This window comes from Otolemur garnettii, unplaced genomic scaffold, assembly GCF_000181295.1.
Source record: "Otolemur garnettii isolate 467f Iridium unplaced genomic scaffold, OtoGar3 scaffold00225, whole genome shotgun sequence".
NCBI classification, from domain to species: Eukaryota; Metazoa; Chordata; class Mammalia; order Primates; family Galagidae; genus Otolemur; species Otolemur garnettii.
The window spans coordinates 697,560-716,561 of NW_003852620.1; the positions used below are offsets into that span (position 1 = coordinate 697,560).

General features: G+C 50.3%; 3 protein-coding genes across 3 annotated transcripts in view; 1 reads left to right on the top strand and 2 right to left on the bottom strand.

The window, feature by feature from the left end:
• The window catches only part of PSMB5 (proteasome subunit beta 5), a 6,632-nt gene extending 1,294 nt beyond the window's left edge, over nt 1-5,338 (bottom strand). Inside the window, exons 1-2 of the mRNA XM_003801919.1 lie at nt 4,880-5,338; nt 3,907-4,213 (exon numbers count right to left, since the gene is read on the bottom strand). Of these exons, the coding sequence (XP_003801967.1) occupies nt 3,907-4,213; nt 4,880-5,077 (505 nt within the window). The 5' untranslated portion in view covers nt 5,078-5,338. The remainder of the gene's footprint in view (nt 1-3,906; nt 4,214-4,879) is intronic.
• A 5,257-nt stretch (nt 5,339-10,595) lies between these two features.
• On the top strand, nt 10,596-11,738 carry PSMB11 (proteasome subunit beta 11). Its single transcript, XM_003801920.2, has one exon. The coding sequence runs from the start codon at nt 10,649-10,651 to the stop codon at nt 11,549-11,551; it is 903 nt and encodes a 300-aa protein (XP_003801968.1). The 5' UTR covers nt 10,596-10,648; the 3' UTR covers nt 11,552-11,738.
• Nucleotides 11,739-15,502: 3,764 nt separating this feature from the next.
• Nucleotides 15,503-19,002, bottom strand: part of CDH24 (cadherin 24) — an 11,372-nt gene continuing 7,872 nt past the window's right edge. Inside the window, exons 11-13 of the mRNA XM_003801921.2 lie at nt 17,424-17,672; nt 15,889-16,882; nt 15,503-15,804 (exon numbers count right to left, since the gene is read on the bottom strand). Of these exons, the coding sequence (XP_003801969.1) occupies nt 16,383-16,882; nt 17,424-17,672 (749 nt within the window). The 3' untranslated portion in view covers nt 15,503-15,804; nt 15,889-16,382. The remainder of the gene's footprint in view (nt 15,805-15,888; nt 16,883-17,423; nt 17,673-19,002) is intronic.

A 19,002-nucleotide genomic window follows, 5' to 3' on the forward strand; every position in this document is an offset into this window, starting at 1 on the left:
GAGACAAGAGTCTTACTATGTTGCCCTTGGTAGAGTGCTGTGGCATCACAGCTCACAGCAACCTCAAACTCTTGGGCTCAAGCAGTTCTCTTGTTTCAGCCTCCCAAATAGCTGGGACTACAGTTGCCCACCACTGTGCCTGGCTAATTTTTTTTTTGTTTTTTGGTTACAGTTGTCATTGTTGTTTAGCTACCCTGGGCTGGGTTCAAACCCACCACCCTCAGTGTATGTGGCTAATGCTGTAATCACTGTGCTACAGGCGCCGAGCCTTTTTTCTTTTTTTTTTTGAGACAGAGTCTCACTATGGCACCTTTGGTAGAGTGCCACAGAGTCACAGCTCACAGCAACCTCAGACTCTTGGGCTTAAGAGATTCTCTTGCTTCAGCCCCCCAAATGGCTGGGACTACAGGTGCCTGCTACAACGCCCAGCTATTTTTTGTTGCAGTTGTCGTTGTTTGGCAGGCCTGGGCCGGGATCAAACCTGCCAGCCCTGGTGTATGTGGCCAGAGCCCTAGCCACTGAGCTACAGGTGCCCAGATGACTGGTTCTTTTTCTAAATGATATTTATCTCATTCAACCATGGATTAAGGAATCTGTGACTCTCTCCTGGTCTGCTTCATGAGGCAACAGACAGACTCACTAAAATGAGGTGGGTTGTCGGGAAGCTTCTTCAAGAAGATACAATTTAGGTTACACTCTTGCCTCTGGGATTCCCTTGCTACCTAGTCCCTGTACTCTCTTCCATTGTTTCCATTACCTGACAAAACCAATAGCTAAGGGTTCCCAGCAATATTTCCAAAATGCTTCCCAGGGCTATACAAGATGAATGGAATTGTTCTTTTATACCTTTCAAAGACAAAAGTCTCAGTTTACAAAGTATCCTGGGCTCCTCTCTTATACCTGCTTTTTTTTTTTTTTCCTTTTGGAGTGAGCAAAGGGTCAAGTTTTAATGTCCCAGTACTCAGGGTCATGGTCCTGTTGCTAAACTCAGGTGGAGGCTGGCCTGATTTTTCTGGGCCTCCTGTGCGCCATATCTAGCTTGAGCTGGACCAGGTAGAGGCCAGCCCCACAGGCCCAGAGCAGGCTGGCAGCCCACACCGTCCCCAATATCAGCTGCATGGGTCCCCACAACGCTGCCCCACACCATGCACAGGCCGCCCAGCAGAAAGAAGCCTGAGGAAGCTTCCTGACCCATGTCACGCTCTCTGCATGAAGGAGAAGATCCTGATGCTAGGAGGCCATTTCAGAACCAAGAGAGAAAGGCTGTCTTATGAGCCTTCCAGAGGAGTCAAGCATCATGGCGATCTAGCTTGGACACCCAAGGGCAAAGGACACCCGGGTGCTACCTCAGATCCACTTTTTAATCTCATTCACCTTCACTGGGTAGCCAACAAATACTTTCTTTTTTTCTTTTTTGAGACAGAGCCTCAAGCTGTCACCCTGGGTAGAGTACTGTGGCATCACAGCTCACAGCAACCTCCAACTCCTGGGCTCAAGCGAGTCTCCTGCCTTAGCCTCCCAAATAGCTGGGACCACAGGCACCCGCCACAATGCCCAGCTATTTTTTGGTTGCAGGCATCATTGTTGTTTGTTGGGCCTGGGCTGGATTCGAACCCGCCACCTTAGGTGTATGTGGCTGGCGCCTTAGCCACTTGAGCCACAGGTGCTGAGCCAACAAATACTTTTTATATTTCTTTTTATCCTCATTCCAAAGCAAGTAAAAATTCTAGTATCCTCGGTCGGCACCTGTAGCACAGTGGTTACTGCACCAGCCACATACACCAAGGTGGCTGTGAGCTGTGATGCCATAGAACCCTACTGAGAGTGATGTAGTGAGACTCTGTCTCAAAAAAAAAAAAAAAAATTGTACCCTGTAATTGTTCTACAGAATAACCAGGCACTTAGTAAGAAGGTAAATGAATAAAGCAAAAACAATAGGAGGAAAGAATAACTATTTTTAAGCATACAGAGGGAAAAATTACACAGAAAGTGACTAGCTGTAGTCCAGCTTTACTAAAAAGATAAAAGACTTTCTAGAAGAAAAAGAAAATAAATAGTTAACCTTTGAGTGACAACCATGTATTAGATCATTACTGTCCCATACAGTAGCCACTATCCATGTGGCTACTGAGCACCGGGAATAATGCTATTGCCACATTTTGGATTCCACGAATTCTTAAAATTAATTTTACCTGCTTCTTTTTACTTTTTAAATATATTCATGAGAACATTTTTTTCTTTTTTTGTTTTAAGAGATAAGGTCTGCCTATGTTCTTCAGGCTGGCCTGGAATTCCTGGGGTTCAAGTGACAGGACACAGGACACAGGTGCACACCACCATGCTCAGCTACAAGAAAATTTTATTTTGGCTCTGTGCCTGTAGCTCAGTGAGTAGGGCACCAGCCACATACACCCAGGCTGGCCGGTTGGAGCCCCGCCCATGTATGCTAAGACAATGACAACTGCAACCAAAAAATAGCTGGGTGTTGTGGCAGGTACCTGTGGCCCCAGCTACTTGGGAGGCGGAAGAAAGAGAATCGCTTAAGCCCATGAGTTGGAGGTTGCTGTGAGCTGTGACTCCAAGGCACTCTACCAAAGGTCACATAATGAAACTCTGTTTCAAAATAAAAAAAAAAAAAAAGAAAATTTTATTTTTATTTTTTTGAGAACAAAAAAGAAAAACATTTTTTTTAGAAAAAAAGAAAATAGTGCTGTGGTGTCACAGTAACTCTTAGGCTCAAGTGATTCTCTTGCCTCAGCCTCCCAAGTAGCTGGAACTACAGGTGCCCACCACAATGCCTGGCTATTTTTTTTTTTTTTGTAGTTGTCATTGTTGTTTAGCAGGCCTGGGCTGGGTTTGCACCCTCCAGCCCTGGTGTATGTGGTCAACTGGCACTCTAACCCCTGAATTATGGGCGTTGAGCCTGTTTTTATTTTTTTGAGACAGAGTCTAACTCTGTTGCACTGGAGTTGAGTAATGTAGTGTCAGGTTAGCTCACAGCAACCTCAAATTCTTGGGCTCAAGTGATCCTCTTGCCTCAGCCTCCCAGGTGGCTGGGACTACAGTTGTATCCATAACACCTGGCTAATTTTTCTATTTTTAGTAGAGACAGGATCTTGCTCTTTTTTCTTTTTTTTTTGTAGAGACAGAGTCTCACTTTATCGCCCTCGGTACAGTGTCGTGGGATCACATAGCTCACAGCAACTTCCAATTCCTGGGCTTAGGCGATTCTCTTGCCTCAGCCTCCTGAGTAGCTGGGACTACAGGCGCTCACCACAACATCCAGCTATTTTTTTGTTGCAGTTTGACAGGGCTGGGTTTGAACCTGCCACCCTTGGTATATATGGCCAGCGCCCTACCCACTGAGCCACAGGCGCTGCCCCAGGGTCTTGCTCTTGCTCAGGCCGGTCTTGAACTCCTGAGCTCAAGCATCTGCCTATCTCAGCCTCCAGGAGTGCTAAAGCTATAGGAAAATTTTACATTACATGTGTGGCTCACATTATATATTTCTATTAGTGCTAGCTAGAGTTCTTATGTCTATTGTCTAATTTAATTCTCAAATACAATTCTTTCTAGGTCTTACCATTTTGTGGAAGACAGAAAGAGAAATATGTGCTAGACACTGCAATAACTGCTTTACATTTACCTCACTTAACCAAAGTAGCCGATGAAGAAACAGGCTGAGAAAATAAGCACCTAAGGTCAGAGGTAGTCAGTGACACAGCTGGTCTAACTTTATGCCTTTTCCTACACTAGAGGGCCTTCCTTGAACAAAAAGAAGGAAGGGGCCAAGAACCTAATCAACACATCCTCAGCACTGACATAAGCCCTTTCATTCATCTCTCTATCCAACCCCTCCTCTCTGTAGTGTCAGTCCAAGGATTATGTGATTGTAGCTTAACTTACCAGGGCCTCTCTTATCCCAGCCACAGATCATGGTGCCCATGGACAGCCCCATGCCTTTGTACTGATACACCATATTGGCAAGCAGTTTAGAGGCAGCTGCTACAGAGATGCGCTCCTTATTTCGGAGCTCATAGATTCGACATTGACGAGCCAAAAGCCGCTCCCAGAAGCTGCAATCTGCTGCACCCCCAGCCATGGTGCCCAACAGGTAGGGGTTGATCTCTATCACCTTCTTTACCGTCTGAGAGGCAATGTAAGCACCCGCTGTAGCTCTGGAGTCAGCTGCAACTATGACTCCGTGGCGGAACTGTTAAGATCAGAGGAAAACACAAAACAGACCACATCGGATCACAAAAACATTGACGTTTCCTTTTGCACCTATGCAAACCCAGCACAGCTCTTTCTCTGTCCTGTCATACTTCACAGATCATTCTTCACATCATACCCTTGAAATGGCTATAACTAGTACTAAATTCATTTTATAGACGAGGAAACAAGTTCAGAGGGATCAAAGGACCTATCCCAAATCTGCAGTTGGTTATTGCAGAGCTGGGCCAGAACGCCAATTGTGTGGCTTTTAGTACAATGTTCCCCAACTACATACAGAGCTCACCAAACATTCTCCCCGCCCAAAGCCACAAAACTTCGGTTGCCCTTAACTAGAAGGGCCGCCCAGTGAATATTTTCAACAGATTTTCCTCTTCTAAGGCTCATCTTTATGACCAGGTTACACCAAGCTGTCTCGGGTTCCTTCCCCCAATTATCTCCATCCCCACTGCCCCGCTCTCCGACCAGGGCGAGGACCGAGGCCTCCTGGGGCAAAGAAACAGCGAAATCGCTAGGGTCCAGACAAGAGGACTGAACCTCCGCCTGGGTTTAGTGGCTGCAGCCACCGCGGACTCCGTTCTGACTGGCAGGCCAGAAAAAGCGCGGGGGTTTGGGACTCAGTCTGGTAAGGCTGCTGGATTCGCACCTTGAAGGCCAGAGTGGTGGTTCCATGAAGCATTTCGATTCCTGGCTCCTCTGGGACACCCCAGCTGGGCGCGACCAGGCTCAGCCCATCACTGGGACTCTTAGGACCCAGATCTAGCAGATCTGCACGACCCCCGAGTCCGAAAAACCCGCGCTGGTTCACCGGTAGCGGTCTCTCCAACACGCTGGCCAGCGCCATGTCTAGTGAGGGCAAGAGGAACTAATTCCAAGAACACTAAGCAAGATAGGCCGGGCAACGCCTTGCCGTCACAGCTTCACATCCTATTAAATCTATTTCCAGGAGGAGCCATTTTGACTCCTGGCAACTACACCTTCAAAGAGCCAGACGCAAAGGACTATTTTCACCGAGAGGGGTTTTAAAAAAAGTAAACGGCTGCGCTACTCTTAAATTCTAAATGGATGTGGCTGCCACCTTGACTTTGGTCATGCAAGCAGTACTGGCTCAGATTAACCTCAAATTCATAAGAAGTGATTGGAAACTTCCTTGTTGCGTGACGAAAGCGGATTCGGCCATCTTTGAGAAGGGCGTGACTGGTTGAAAATCGTTTCTGAATCTTTAGCGGTAAGTCGTCCCCGCCCAGCTTGGTGTCCAAGCAACACATTACATCGCTACTGCTTCGTCACCCTGACAATGCACCTGGGGTTGCCATTTTGTTTAAGGGCACCCTCTAAGTTTGGGTGAAATAATCATCTACTTTGAAACCTTTCCCTAGTTAAACCACAGTAATTTGTGGTGAAAAGCACAACTAAAGTGCTGTACCTCTTGTTAGTTTCCACACCACAACTGTTTTTTACTGAACCAATCCTTTAGATTCAATATTCATTCTCTTTTCTCCTACTGCCTGGTGGAAATTATAAGAAGTAATGAATTGCCTACAAGGCAGATAGAAGAATAAAGAAGGAAAAACAAAGTGCCCAGTAATCCACAAACTAGCTTCTCAATTCAGCATCTGAATAATGGAGTCAATAGTAATTTACCAGCTCAGAGCCTGGAGGAGAGTTGAAGCTTCATAAAGATATACCAAGAGATTCTCTAACTTCAGCTTGCTAAGACGATGCTCTTTATTCAGGAAAGTGCTATATTTCATTGCCTCTTCCTCCCTCCACCCACCTTCATTTTTCAGCTCTTTTGGGAACTATAACAAGCCAGGAAGTGGGCATATGTATGAAATGTTGCCTCCTGCTTTATGGTTCTATGAAGTCAGTGTCTGGCCTTCCTTGTTGGATTCCAGCAGCAACATCTATCAACATCAGAATTACCCTTTCCTCTGATACCAAACTCAGCCCCTCTTCTGCCTCAGCAGACTCTGCATGTGCTGTATGTTTAACACTGAAGTTTGACCACCATTTCTAAGACTAGTCATCAGAATGTAGTGAGGCAGGAGATCTTTATCTGTGTCTCACACTTGGATAGTGTGGAAAGGCAGAGTGCCTCTGTTTACTGAGCAGGTGTTATTTTGCATTCATCCTACAATGCAACTACTGCTTCTGACTTCTTTTCCCTCTGCCACTAATGGCATTTGCACCTCCTTAAGGCACTTTAACATTTTACCTGTTAGAAGTGTACATTTATCTCCTACTGGACTGTGAGGTTTTACAAGATCCATGCTCTAACCCTGGAACTCTGAAGCCAGAACTGTGAGCTTGTATTTATTTATTTATGACAGACTCTTACTTTGTCACCCTTGGTAGAGTGCCATGTTGTCATAGCTCACAGCAAACTTAAACTCTTGGGCTCAAGTAATTCTCTTGCCTTAGCCTCCCAAGTAGTTGGGATTACAGGCGCCTGCCACAATGCCTGGCTAGTTTTAGAGATGGGGTCTTGGTCTTGCTCAGGCTGGTCCCAAACTCCAGAGCTGCTAGGATTACAGGTGTGAGCCACTGTGGCACCTGGCAGGATTGTGAGAGCCTACCTTAAAGACAGGTATTTCTCTGCTGTTCATCTCTGTGGTCACTGTGTGCATAATGAACTGTCTGCCAAATGAACATGTGAAAGAATGACAGCAATGTTCTTCCAGGTACAGAGGCTTGAAGACCTAGATCATCTTTTACAACTCCTCTTTTTCATCCACATCTCATGGGTTGACAAGTCCTGTTTATTCTTCCTTCCTGTGCTATTTCTCACATTCTTTTTCAGTGCAACTGATACCACCTTTGGCTTCTAATTTCCTCTTTCTTTCTTTTTTTTTTTTTGGCCAGGGCTGGGTTTGAACCCACCACCTCTGGCATATGGGGCTGGCACCTTACTCATTTGAGCCACAGGCGCTGACCAATTTCCTCTTTCTTGAATGACTGAAATATCCTCCTAACTGATTTTCTGGGCCTAAACTTCCACTCTTTAATTCATTATGCAAACATCAGATTTTCGTAAAGTACTATTTTATTTATTTATTTTTTTTGAGGCAGAGTCTTACTATGTTGCCCTTGGTAGAGTGCCTTGGTGTCACGGCTCACAGCAACCTCAAACTCTTGGGCTTAAGCAATTCTCTTGACTTAGCCTCCCAAGTAGCTGGGACTACAGGTGCCCGCCACAATGCCTGGCTATTTTTTTTGCAGGTTTTTGCTAGGGCTGGGTTTGAACCCGCCACCTCCTGTATACGGGGCCAGCGTCCTACTCCTTTGAGCCACAGGTGCCACCCCCCTAGCTATTTGTTGTTGCTGTTGTCATTGTTGTTTAGCTGGCCTGGCCAGGTTCAAATCTGTCACTTTTAGTGCACATGGCTGACGCCGTAACCACTTTATGGGTGCCGAGCCCTAAAGTATTATTATTATTTTTTTTTGCAGTTTTTGGCCGGGACTGGGTTTGAACCCACCACCTGTGGCATATGGGGCTGGCGCCTTACTCCTTTGAGCCACAGCACCGCCCTAAAGTACTATTTTAATGTTAACACTTACCTGTTTAAAAATGTTCTGTAAAGTTGAAGCTACTCAGCAAGCATGATATTCAGGACCTTCCATGAGCCATTCCTGACCTACCTGACATTAGTTCTTTGCTCCAAGGTCCCTACTCATGGGAGTCTTCACAAAGGAGAAGTACAAGGCTGGGTACTGAGGCTCATGCCTGTAATCCTTGCATTCTGGGAGGCCGAGGTGGGTGGATTGCTGGAGTTCGAGACCAGCCTGAGCAAGGGTGAGACCCCGTCTCTGCTAAACATAGAAAAACTAGCAGGGGCATGGTGGTGGGTGCCTGTAGTCCCAGCTACTTGGGGTGGGGGGTGAGGCAAGAGGATGACTTGAGCCAAGAGAAAGAAGTATGAAAGATAAGTGCTATAGGCTGGATGCAGTGGCTCACACCTGTAATCCTAACACTCTGGGAGGCTGAAGCTAGAGGTTCACTTGAGCCCAGGAGTTTGAGGTTGGTGTGAGCTAGGCTGACACCACAACACTCTAGCCTGGGCAAGAAAATGAGACTCCACCTCAAAAAAAAAAAAAAAAAAGAAGATAATTGCTGTAATTTAGAGGTGGGGGAAGAAGTTAGTATAGACTGGGAAGAAGTTGAAGGTCCAGGATGGCTTTGTCAGGGAGGTCTGGGTTCACTTCTCTAAATACCACTTAGGTCCCGTTGCTTCTCAAACCCACAGCCTCTCTCCTCTCTCAGCCTGTACTCACTCAGGAAGGGTTATCACAGTAGGCAGTATGTAAGAGAGACTTTGTGGCATAAGGTCCAAATAGGTGAGAGGGAGGTGGGAAATGTGTTAGGAATAGAGTAAAAAGAGATTGTGATGGATGGATTTGGGTCTTAAACGACAGCTTGAGGCAGAAGAGGTAGTTTTTGATTTTATCTTGTAGCCCTTTAAGGTTTCTTAGCAGAAGAGATGGAGCATTTGAGTGATACCTTAGGAAAACACATCCCTATGGAGGATGAGATTAGAGTGGGAGACTGGAGGGTGTTCAAGTAGGAGGACGTTCAGCTGTCCAAATCTCTCTTGATAATGGCCTGGCCCAGGGGTGGCAATCCATATCTACATAGAGTCTAAGATTTAGTCTTTAGAAAGAGGACATATTCTGTTCTCTTCAGTAATGTTCCCAGGTGGTCTTACACAAAGGCAGGGAGAAGGATGGGTTGGACCTTGGCACACCCTCCTGATTTCTCCAGTCTTCTTGTGACATGTTTACACTTGCCCTTGCTGCTGAGATCCCAGCAGACTTTGATGGCACAGCCCCACCATCATAATGTCTGGAGGACCCAGGTACTTTTCTTTGTGTGTGGGTGTGATAGCACCACCTTGAACTGCAGTGTTTAATAAAATATACATATTCCATATGGTGCTAGAAGTAGTTGCAGCTTATCTCTCTGCCTCAGTATATATCAGCTTTCTTTTTTTTTTTTTTTTTTTTTTTGAGACAGAGCCTCAAGCTGTCCCCCTGGGTAGAGTACCGTGGCATTACAGCTCACAGCAACCTCCAACTCTTGGGCTCAAGCGAGTCTCTTGCCTCCACCTCCCAAGCAGCTGGGACCACAGGCGCCTGCCACAACGCCCGGCCATTTTTTGGTTGCAGCCGTCATTGTTGTTTGGCGGGTCCGGGCTGGGGATTCGAACCCGCCACCTTAGGTGTACGTGGCTGGCGCCTTAGCCGGTTGAGCTATAGGCGCCGAGCCATATCAGCTTTCTGAAGGACCAGCTGTCAGGGTCCTCCAGCCCCACCCTTGGTCCACACCCAGTTGGTCCAAGACTTTGATTCAATATGGGGTCAAGGTCAGTTGTTTCTCTTGCCCTGGAACTACAAACGGCTCTCTTGCCACTGTTAACTATTGGGCAGAAGAGAGACCAGGAGAGAGAGGGCTGCTAGATTCTTACGGCTACATCCTCAGAACTTTAATATAAGTTAAAGAAGCTATGCTGCCAGAGAGCTGTCAGGAACATCATCTCTGTGTGCAGGTAGAAGGACATATTTAAAAGTAGAGGAGATAACAAATGCAATCAGCGTAATCTGGTTTCTTGTACCCTCAATGAATTCCCAACAATAAAAAAAAATCAAAAAATCAAAAATCAATAAAAGCAGAGGAGAAAGAGTGCTCCAGATTCTATTTTCCCTCACTTCTCAGTGATCTGCCTTTCTGGAAGGCATCTGAGCGTCTTTCTCCTTCTCCCCATACGAAACTCTCTTGCTCTCTTCTCTTTTGTCCCTTGCCTCAGTCCGTTTTTCTTTTGCCATCTTGCCCTTGAGTTGAAAGTGTGACCTGAGCCTCAGAATTCCCTTCTTCCACACCTCGGAGAGTCTCCTGCCTCTGAGAATTTGCAGCACTCTTCTGACTGCATCAAAGCACCACTTGTCTTTACAGGGAAGGGCCTTTTTGTCTTGGCATGCCTAATGCCCTGCCCAGGAAACATGATAGGAGCCTAGCCCCCCTTCTTTCACACTGCCTGCTTTCCTTTAAGCTACTCCAGCCCCTGCCCCACTCCAGATAGCTGGAGGATGACAGGCAGGAGACTCTTTGGGTGACTCTCAGATGCATCATGGACAACAGAAGGTGAAGGTCTGATGGATAGGGCAGCGTCTTCCCAGTGCTGGGGACTCCCCTGCTCACATCGTCTGCCCCCTCAGCAGTCCTCTAAAGAGGAGGGGTCTGCTCTATCAGCCAATCCCAAGGCCTGATTTGAGTTTGGGAGAAAAGAAGCGCTGGCTCACATGTCTTTCTTGCTCGTTCTGGCTGCAGCCCAGCTTCTCTATTGCGTCCCTCTTTCCCCACCTGACCCCAGCCCCAAATCCCTGCCCTGCTTCTTCCAACCTTCACTCAGCCCCGGTGATGGCGCTGCAGGATGTGTGCAAGTGGCAGGTGCCTGACACCCAGAGACTATCACCTCACCTGCCCCAGTCTGCTGGCTGGGCTATGCCCCGGGGCTGTGATCCTCAAGCCTTTCTACAGATGCGTGGTCCCAGGCTGGCCCACGGCACCACCACACTGGCCTTCCGCTTTCAACATGGAGTCATAGCTGCAGCTGACACGCGTTCCTCCTGTGGCAGCTACGTGGCATGTCCAGCCTCGTGCAAGGTCATCCCTGTGCACCAGCACCTCCTAGGTACCACCTCTGGCACTTCTGCTGACTGTGCCACATGGTATCGGGTGCTGCAGCGGGAGCTTCGGCTTCGGGCACTGAGGGAGGGTCAATTGCCCAGTGTGGCCAGTGCTGCCAAGCTCTTGTCAGCCATGATGTCTCGGTACCGGGGGCTGGATCTGTGTGTGGCCACTGCCCTGTGTGGCTGGGACTGCTCTGGTCCTGCCCTCTTTTATGTCTACAGTGATGGCACCCGCCTGCAGGGAGACATCTTCTCCGTGGGCTCTGGATCTCCCTATGCCTACGGCGTGCTAGACCGTGGCTACCGTTACGACATGACCACCCAGGAAGCCTATGCCCTGGCTCGATGTGCTGTGGCCCATGCCACACACCGTGATGCTTATTCGGGGGGTTCTGTAGACCTTTTCCACGTGCGGGAGAGTGGATGGGAGTATGTGTCACGCAATGACGCCTGTGTGCTGTACAAAGAGCTGCAGGAGCTCCGGGAGCCAGCACTGGAAGAGGAGGCCTGCCAGGCCCATCCTGAGCCTGCCACTACCCACATATCTGGGGAAGATGGAGAGCTCTCTGCGGGGGCCAGGGAGGTGACACCAGGAGACTCCAAGATGCCAGCAGGCACTGAGGTGCTGTGAGAAGTGGCAGGACTTGAGGGGCTCCAGGACATGAGTGAGAGGAGGGGCAGCAGGGATGGGGGTCTGTTGGGAGCAGCCTCACAAGATCTGGTTCCAGCTTTATGAGTTGCCAGCTTCATTTGTTCCAAGTCTCTGTCCTTTCTGCCTCTCAGAACTATTGATGGCTTTTTCCAACAGGTTCTTGTTGATGCCCACTGGGTTGGGCCAGCTGCCTCCTGGGTACCACGTCTGTCTTTCAACAAACACGTGCAGTGTGTCTGCTGCATGCCAGATGCTGTGCTAGGTGCTAGACCCTATTTTCTTGCCATCTTCTTTTTTGCTTTTTTCTATCCCATCCCCACCCTATTTTAGTTTTAGTCCTTTGTCACAGCATTTCTTTTTCCTGGTGGCTTTTTCCCACTGGTGAAGTGGGATGGTGGGGAGAACAGCCCCTCTCCGGATGAGGAGGGAATGGTGGCCCAGCCTGATGTAGTAAGGGACCACACCTCCTGGTGTGCTGGCTTTTCTCTTCTGCCCTCCTCTGCCTTGACTGTAATGATAAGAATTAGTCCTTTACTGACAGCAATTCTTTTTTTTTTTTTTTTTTCCTTTGGAGACAGAGTTTCACTATGTTGCCCTTGATAGAGTGTCTTGGTGTCACAGCTCACAGCAACCTCCAACTTTTGGGGATTAAGCAATTCTCTTGCCTCAGCCTCTCAGGTAGCTGGGACTACAGGTGCCCGCCACAAAGCCTGGCTATTTTTTTGTTGTAGTTGTCATTGTTGTTTGGCAGGCCCAGGCCGATTCAAACCCACCAACCCAGAGCCCTAGCTGCTGAGCTACAGGCTCTGAGCCTACTGATGGCAGTTCTAATGACAACACTTTGAGGTAAATATTATCCTTCCTTCAGGTTCAAAGGGTTATGTGATGTGCCAGTGTCATATAGTAAGTGCCAGAGAAAAGGCTTAGAGCCAGGCCTTCCCCTCTAGAGCCTGTGCTCTGTAGGCTCCTGAGGCCCCTGCCCTGCCTTTCTGCTCTTCCCTGCAGGTTTCTGGGGAGTGATGTGGAGGGAGAGGGTAGCTGCGTAAAGCCTCTGCCGGGTGGCCAGGGATGAGTGACCCCTGAAGGATTGCAGGGGTGTGGTCAGGGAAGCCCCAGCATCTAGCCTTACCTTCCAGGCACAAAGATGGCCCCTATGGCCCTGCTGTCCAGCCCTCCAGGTCTGGGTTCCACTGCCAGACTTGGCCTCCTTTCTTCCTTTTGCCTTCTTTCCAGTCTGTCCTTCCTGATGCTGCCACTGAGAAGGAAGTAGCTATGCCAGGGGGAACTGTCTCCTGCCCATCTTGTCCCTATTCCAGCTTCCTTGGAAGCTCTGGCTTGGAGGCTGACAGCTTCAGTAGGGTTACTGCCCCTCTTTCTGGACCAAATGGGAGACAAAACGCCAGGAGGTGGGGCTGGAAGAACGTTACATCCCACATCCCAGTCCCAAGAATAACAGCCATTTGTCTTTCCTCCTGGAGACCTTCTCCCACCTCTACCCTGAGCCCTGAGCCCTGAGCCTGCATCCCAGGCTAAGAATTCTTCTAGCAGGAGCTGGCCAGATTGTGACCATCAGGGGATGACTGGGGAGGAGAGAGGAAAGGCCAGCCCCAGAAAGGACAGCAATGGGCACTTGTGGTAAGAAAGGGGACCACAGAAAGGTGCCCGATACCAAAGGACTGGGCTTCAAGCCAGGATCAAGGAGTCTGACCAGTGGCCTCCACAGCAACCTTCTTCTCCTTTTGCCCACTCTCCAGACTCAGTGGAGATGTAGAACTCTGAGATCCATAACCCAGGGTCACTTATGACCCCTGGGACAGCCTAGTTCGGGAGGAACATGTGCGGAGGGGCAGCTTCTGCACAGGGCTCCAGTGTTGGAATGGTGCAGGCATAAGAGGGGGCGTATTCACGCCCACAGATGTGGGTTTGGTCTTGTTCCCAAGTGTAGGCAAGCGATACAGGATGGGTGTGTGCATGTGAGTGTGGCAGGTGACATGGTGCAATTCCTGTGTGTGGAGACAGGAAATAGATTTAAAGAAAAAGAGCAACACCTGAATAAGGACAGCAGCCTCAAATGGGAAGAATGCCAGGCCTTGTCTCTTCTTTTGGGGCTGGCTGTGCTCCAGAGTAAGGGGGGAGGCAGGGCTCATGCCATCAGTTCTCTACTTCCTCATCATCCCAATTCTATTCTGAGGCTCTCAGGGAGGGAGGAGTGGCTCAGGGCCTGGGATGGCCACCTGAGCCCATGCAAGGGCACTGGGAACGGCTGGCAGCTCCCTCCCCTTGAGATGCTTGGTGTCTCCTCCCACCCCCAAACTGGAGAAGGAGGGTTGATCCCAGACTGAGAGTGCAGGGCCAGAGGGGAAACCTCTCCTTCTTCCATCTCCTCTCTCTTTGCCCTATCCCTTCTTTCTACAGTCCTGTCTACAGTCCTGTCTAACCTCCCTTGACAGGTTCTGTCCTTCCAGAGGATGAGGTATTTGAGACCAGAGGTAAGCCCATGGGCTTTGCTGACAAGCCTGTTTCCCTGTTCCCTGTTATTTTCCTCTAAGTTTTTTTTTTTTTTTTTTTGAGAGAGAGTCTCACTTTGTTGCCCCAGTAGAGTACCCTGATGTCATAGTTCACAGCAACCTCAGACTCTATTTTTTAACAATTTGTTGTTATTGTTTTTGCCGGGGTTTTTTTTGGCTGGGGCTGGGTTTGAACCCTCCACCTCTGGCATATGAGGCTGGCGCCTTACTCCTTTGAGCTACAGGCACCACCCTTCCTCTAAGTTTTTATGAGCTGGGGGAGGACCCCAGGAAGGTGTTAGGGAGGGCCGGAAAGGCAAAAGTCAGCATCCCATTCCAGTGTATTCCTCCCTACCTAACAGTGGCCCAGATAATTTCCTCCATTTCTCCAGTAATCCCTGAATATTTGATGCAGAATCAGGGTGAGACCAAAGGGGCAGAGAATTTGCCTTTTGCCCTGACCTGGAAGACCTTGTGTCCTCTGATGCCTTGCTTGGGGTGCTGCCTTCTCCCAGTTTCCTGAGGCCTTGCACAGGTCCTTGGGCTGTTAGGGGTCCAGGCTGCTAGCCTTTAGCAAAGGAAGGCATGTTTCCCCACTACCTGATTGCCCTTATCAAGCAAGTGTGGAAGGCATGGGAAGCATGTGCACATTGAGGCAGCTTCCCCTCTGGGAAGTGGCTAGCACCCCATACCTTTTAATCCGCCCACTTGCATGTGCCTCTAGGAGCCTTGCCTGGAGTTCAGAGGCCTGGATTCTCTTGCTGGTTCCTGGGCAGATCCCTTCTCTTCCTCAGAGAGTGGACACTGGGAGAAGCAGGCAGTTCCTGCTCAGCTCCCACCCTAGTTGACCTTGATTCAGCCCCTCAACAGCCACGTCCCTGGTGTCTCTCCCTCCTCCTTTGTGCTTCAGAAAGACTAAGACCATGGTCTGGGGCAGAGTTAAAGGTAGGAGCTACAGGCCCATATTCAGTGGGACCATTTTACCCTGGCCCACACTTTCTCCAGTTGGCACTACAGGTCCCAGAAAAGGCTGGCTTGCCCCCCACCCCCTGGCCCCGTTGTCTCCCATCCACATGATTTTCCTGGTGGAACCCCCTCCTCTTAGTCTTTTATCTCCTCTTCTCAGTAGCTCTCACCTTCTAATTCTTCCGCACCTCCTCCCCTGTGGCCAGTCCTTACACCTTACTTTCCTTGGACAATGTGAGGTGAGCAGGAACCCAGAGAGTTGCTGGTGGGAGTGGGGTACAGAGTTGTTACCCCCTTATTCCCTAGAAAGAGCCTAAATCCTCCTCTAGAGGGACTTGAGTGTCTTTGCCCCCAAGGAGAAGAGAAGAAACAGGGAGGAGACAGGGCTGTCCTCCCAGGCTTTACAACAAAGCTCTGTACAGAAACTGAAGTGCAGAAACAGAAGCAGGGCTCCAGCTTTACAAAATAAAGTGTTTGTTTATTATGAAATTAGAGATGGAGGCCCCTCCCCTTCCTCCCTTTTTCCCCTTCCCCAGCTGCCTCCCCCTTTCTCTGCTCCCCTGGGGCCTGGGAAGCACACAAGACAATGCCCAGAGCTGGGATGCCCAGGGCAGGCTGACAGCTGGGCAGAGCTCCAGGGAGGTGGCCACGTGGGAGGCTGGAGCTCTCGCCCTGGGAGGCGCTGGTTCCCTCTCTCTGCTGGAGGCCAGTGGAGCCAGGATGAGGCCATGAGTGATGGATGGAACCATGCGGGCAGGTCTGTAAGGACAGTAGAGCTGGTCAGAGGCAGTGAATGGGGAGGGGCTTCAGCCACCCCTTGCCCCACAGTCTGGAGGCACTGACCTGGGGCAGAGCATCCCCTGCAGGAGGGTGGGCAGCAGTGCTGGAAGTTTCTCTTGATTTGGGGGATGGACAACAGAAAAAAACCAAAAGCCAGTCACAGGGACCCAGAGAAAGAAGGGAGATGTGGGCAGGAGACAGAAACAGAGCATGTGTGTGTGCAAGGCAGACCGAACAGTGTGTGTGAGAGAGATTTCCAACTGCAGAGACAGACAGCCACAGAGAAAGGAGAGGAATCACAGTGAGAGGACACAGGCTCAGCATCAGAGCCACAAAACCTAGACCAGGACATGGGGAGAGTGTCACAGACACAGACAAGGATCCCTGGAGAGAGACAAACAGACGGACTCAGGAGGACAGGGAGGGAACAGCCAGGGTGCCCTGGGGAAGGAAGAAGGGACACAGGGAAAGGAAGAAGCCTGGGCCCTTGGGCTGCTGCCACCTGCCTGGACCCCGTGGGGCTCACTCAGAGGGCCTGTGCCACCCCTCTGTGGTACTCAGGGGGCTGGGGGCTCCTTTGCCCCATACAGCTCAGCCAAGGTGCGGAAGAGGGGACCCCAGTCGTCCAGCGGCTCTGCCGGGCCAGGAGCTCCGCCGGCTTCGCTGCTGGATCCCAGGGAGCTGAGGGAGCCGCAGGAGGAGCCCCGGCCCTCGTAGCCATACACCTGCACCGAGTCGTAAGGGGGCACGCTGGGGTCCTCATCCGCTTCGCGGAGCCTCAGTGCCAGGAGCTGGGCCACGTCGGCAGGGCCCGGTGGCCTGGGCTGGCGCGGAGCCCGGGCCCGGGGCAGCACGTCGCGGCGCACGGGAGGGCTGGGTGCTGGCGGGGCCGCCCCATCAGGGTTCTGCAGGGCCGTGATGTCGAAGGCCTCGGTGTCCTCCTCACCGCCGCCCTCGTCGTCGTAGGTGATGATGTTCTCCCGAACATCCTCCTCCTCCAGTACCATCAGTGCTTCTTGTTTCTGGCGCCGCAAAGCCACGAAGAGCACCACAAGGGCTGAACGAGAGATGGGCACACTAGCTGTGAGCTGCAGGGCCAGGGAAGCCAGGCTCCATGCAGACTGGCGGACCCAACAGGCGGTAGAGAAGGCAGTGTGGCCCAGGGGTTGCAAGCCCTAGGTTTGACATCTGGCAAATCTTGCTTTGAATTCTCACTTCATCCCTTACTCACTGTGTGCCCATGGGAAATTGCTTGATTTCCTCTGAACCTTTGGCTTACTTGTGTACAAAACATACTGACCTCTTAGGGTTGTTGACAAGATGAAATGAACTAGCATGAGCGATGTGTCCAGTACCATACTTAGCACAGAGTAGGGGCTCAATAATTACTTTTTATGGCTTGTTACTGTCATTACAGAAAGGCAAGTCAGGGATACGAAGCCTGAGCTTTTCTCTTGGATGTGTCAGGTGGTAAGATAATCCAGGCATGAGGGTCCTTCTGGCGGTAGGGTGATTTCCCTATGTCCAAGGGTCTGATTCTTCTCCACACCCCTGCAGGCCCAGGTCCCACACCTATGTCTCAACATGGCCTGACTCACCAAGCAGGGCACCCACACAGGTGACGATGGCAAGCAGGGCACCAGTGCTAAGCCCAGTGGCTGAGAGCTGAGCCTCGGGCCGGCAGGAGACCACGGAACCATCAGGTCGACAGCGGCACACGCTGACAGTCACTGTGGCAGTGCTGCTCAGTGCTGGCTGTCCCCAGTCCCACAGTTCTATGGGAACCAGGTAGGGGGCCTGGCGAGGTGGAGCAGGACGGAAGGGCAGCAGCAGGCTGGCAGAGCCATCTGTGGGAGAGTGAAGTTGGTGGTGGAGCATCATTTGGGACACATTCCTGGTAGGGTTAGTCCAGCCCATACATCCCTGGGGACCTTTTTTTTTGAGACAGAGCCTCAAGCTGTCCCCCTGGGTAGAGTGCCATGGCATTATAGCTCACAGCAACCTCCAACTGCTAGGCTCAAGCGAGTCTCCTGCCTCCGCCTCCCAAGTAGCTGGGACCACAGGCGCCCGCCACAACGCCCGGCTATTTTTTGGTTGCAGCCATTATTGTTGTTTGGCGGGTCCGGGCTGGGGATTCGAACCCGCCACCTTAGGTGTACGTGGCTGGCGCCTTAGCCGGTTGAGCTATAGGCGCCGAGCCGGGGACCTTTTGCAAAGAGCAAACACGTGAGTGCAAATCTGCACCTACCTTCTGTTGGGTGGAAGGCTGGGACAGGTGGGGCAGGGGTCAGGTAGGCTGGGCTGGGGGTGGTGCAGGAGGAGAGGAGGGACACAGGCAAGGGCATGGTTGTAGTGTGATAGTATAGGTTGGTGGACTTTGACTACCTGCCTGAGCCTTGAGCTAAAGCTTAAGTCTGCTTATAATACTGAACAAAAGCTTTGAAAATGATTAACACCCCTTTGCAACAGAAGGTTGTTCTGCTTCCTTTAATAGTGCATGGCAACCACTGGAGCAGGAGTCTGCTGGCCCCAGTCAAAGCCAACACAAACTGGTTACTACCAAGATGAAGCCCAAGGTTGACCACTCATAGACATTTTGCCTTATTTTAAGGCTACCCTAAGGGTGGAGATTTAACATACTAATGAGAAATGCAATGTATGGAAAAGTGTGATTGCCAGATGGGTGGTTACCAAGAAAACTCCACCTCTATAGGCTATGGCATCAACCCTTCTCCCACTACTACTTTATTTATTTATTTAAGACAGTCTCACTCAGTTGCCCTGGAGTTGAGTGACATAGCATTATAGCTCACAGCAACCTCAAACTCTTGGGCTCAAGTGATTCTCTTGCCTTAGCCTCCCAAGTAGCTGGAACTACAAGTGCCTGCCACAATGCCCAGCTATATTTTTAAGACATGGGGTCTCACTCTTGCTTAGGCTGGTCTTGAACTCCTGTGAACCACTGCGCCCAGCCCTCTCTCTGCCCTTTAAACATTCCCCAGCTCTTTGTTGGGAGAGTCAGTCTGGTTGCTCCTTTTTTTTTTTTTTTTTGAGATGGAGCCTCAAGCTATCCCCCTGGGTAGAGTGCCATGGCATCACGATCACTGCAACCTCCAACTCCGAGGCTCAAGCGAGTCTCCTGCCTCAGCCTCCCAAGTAGCTGGGACTACAGGCGCC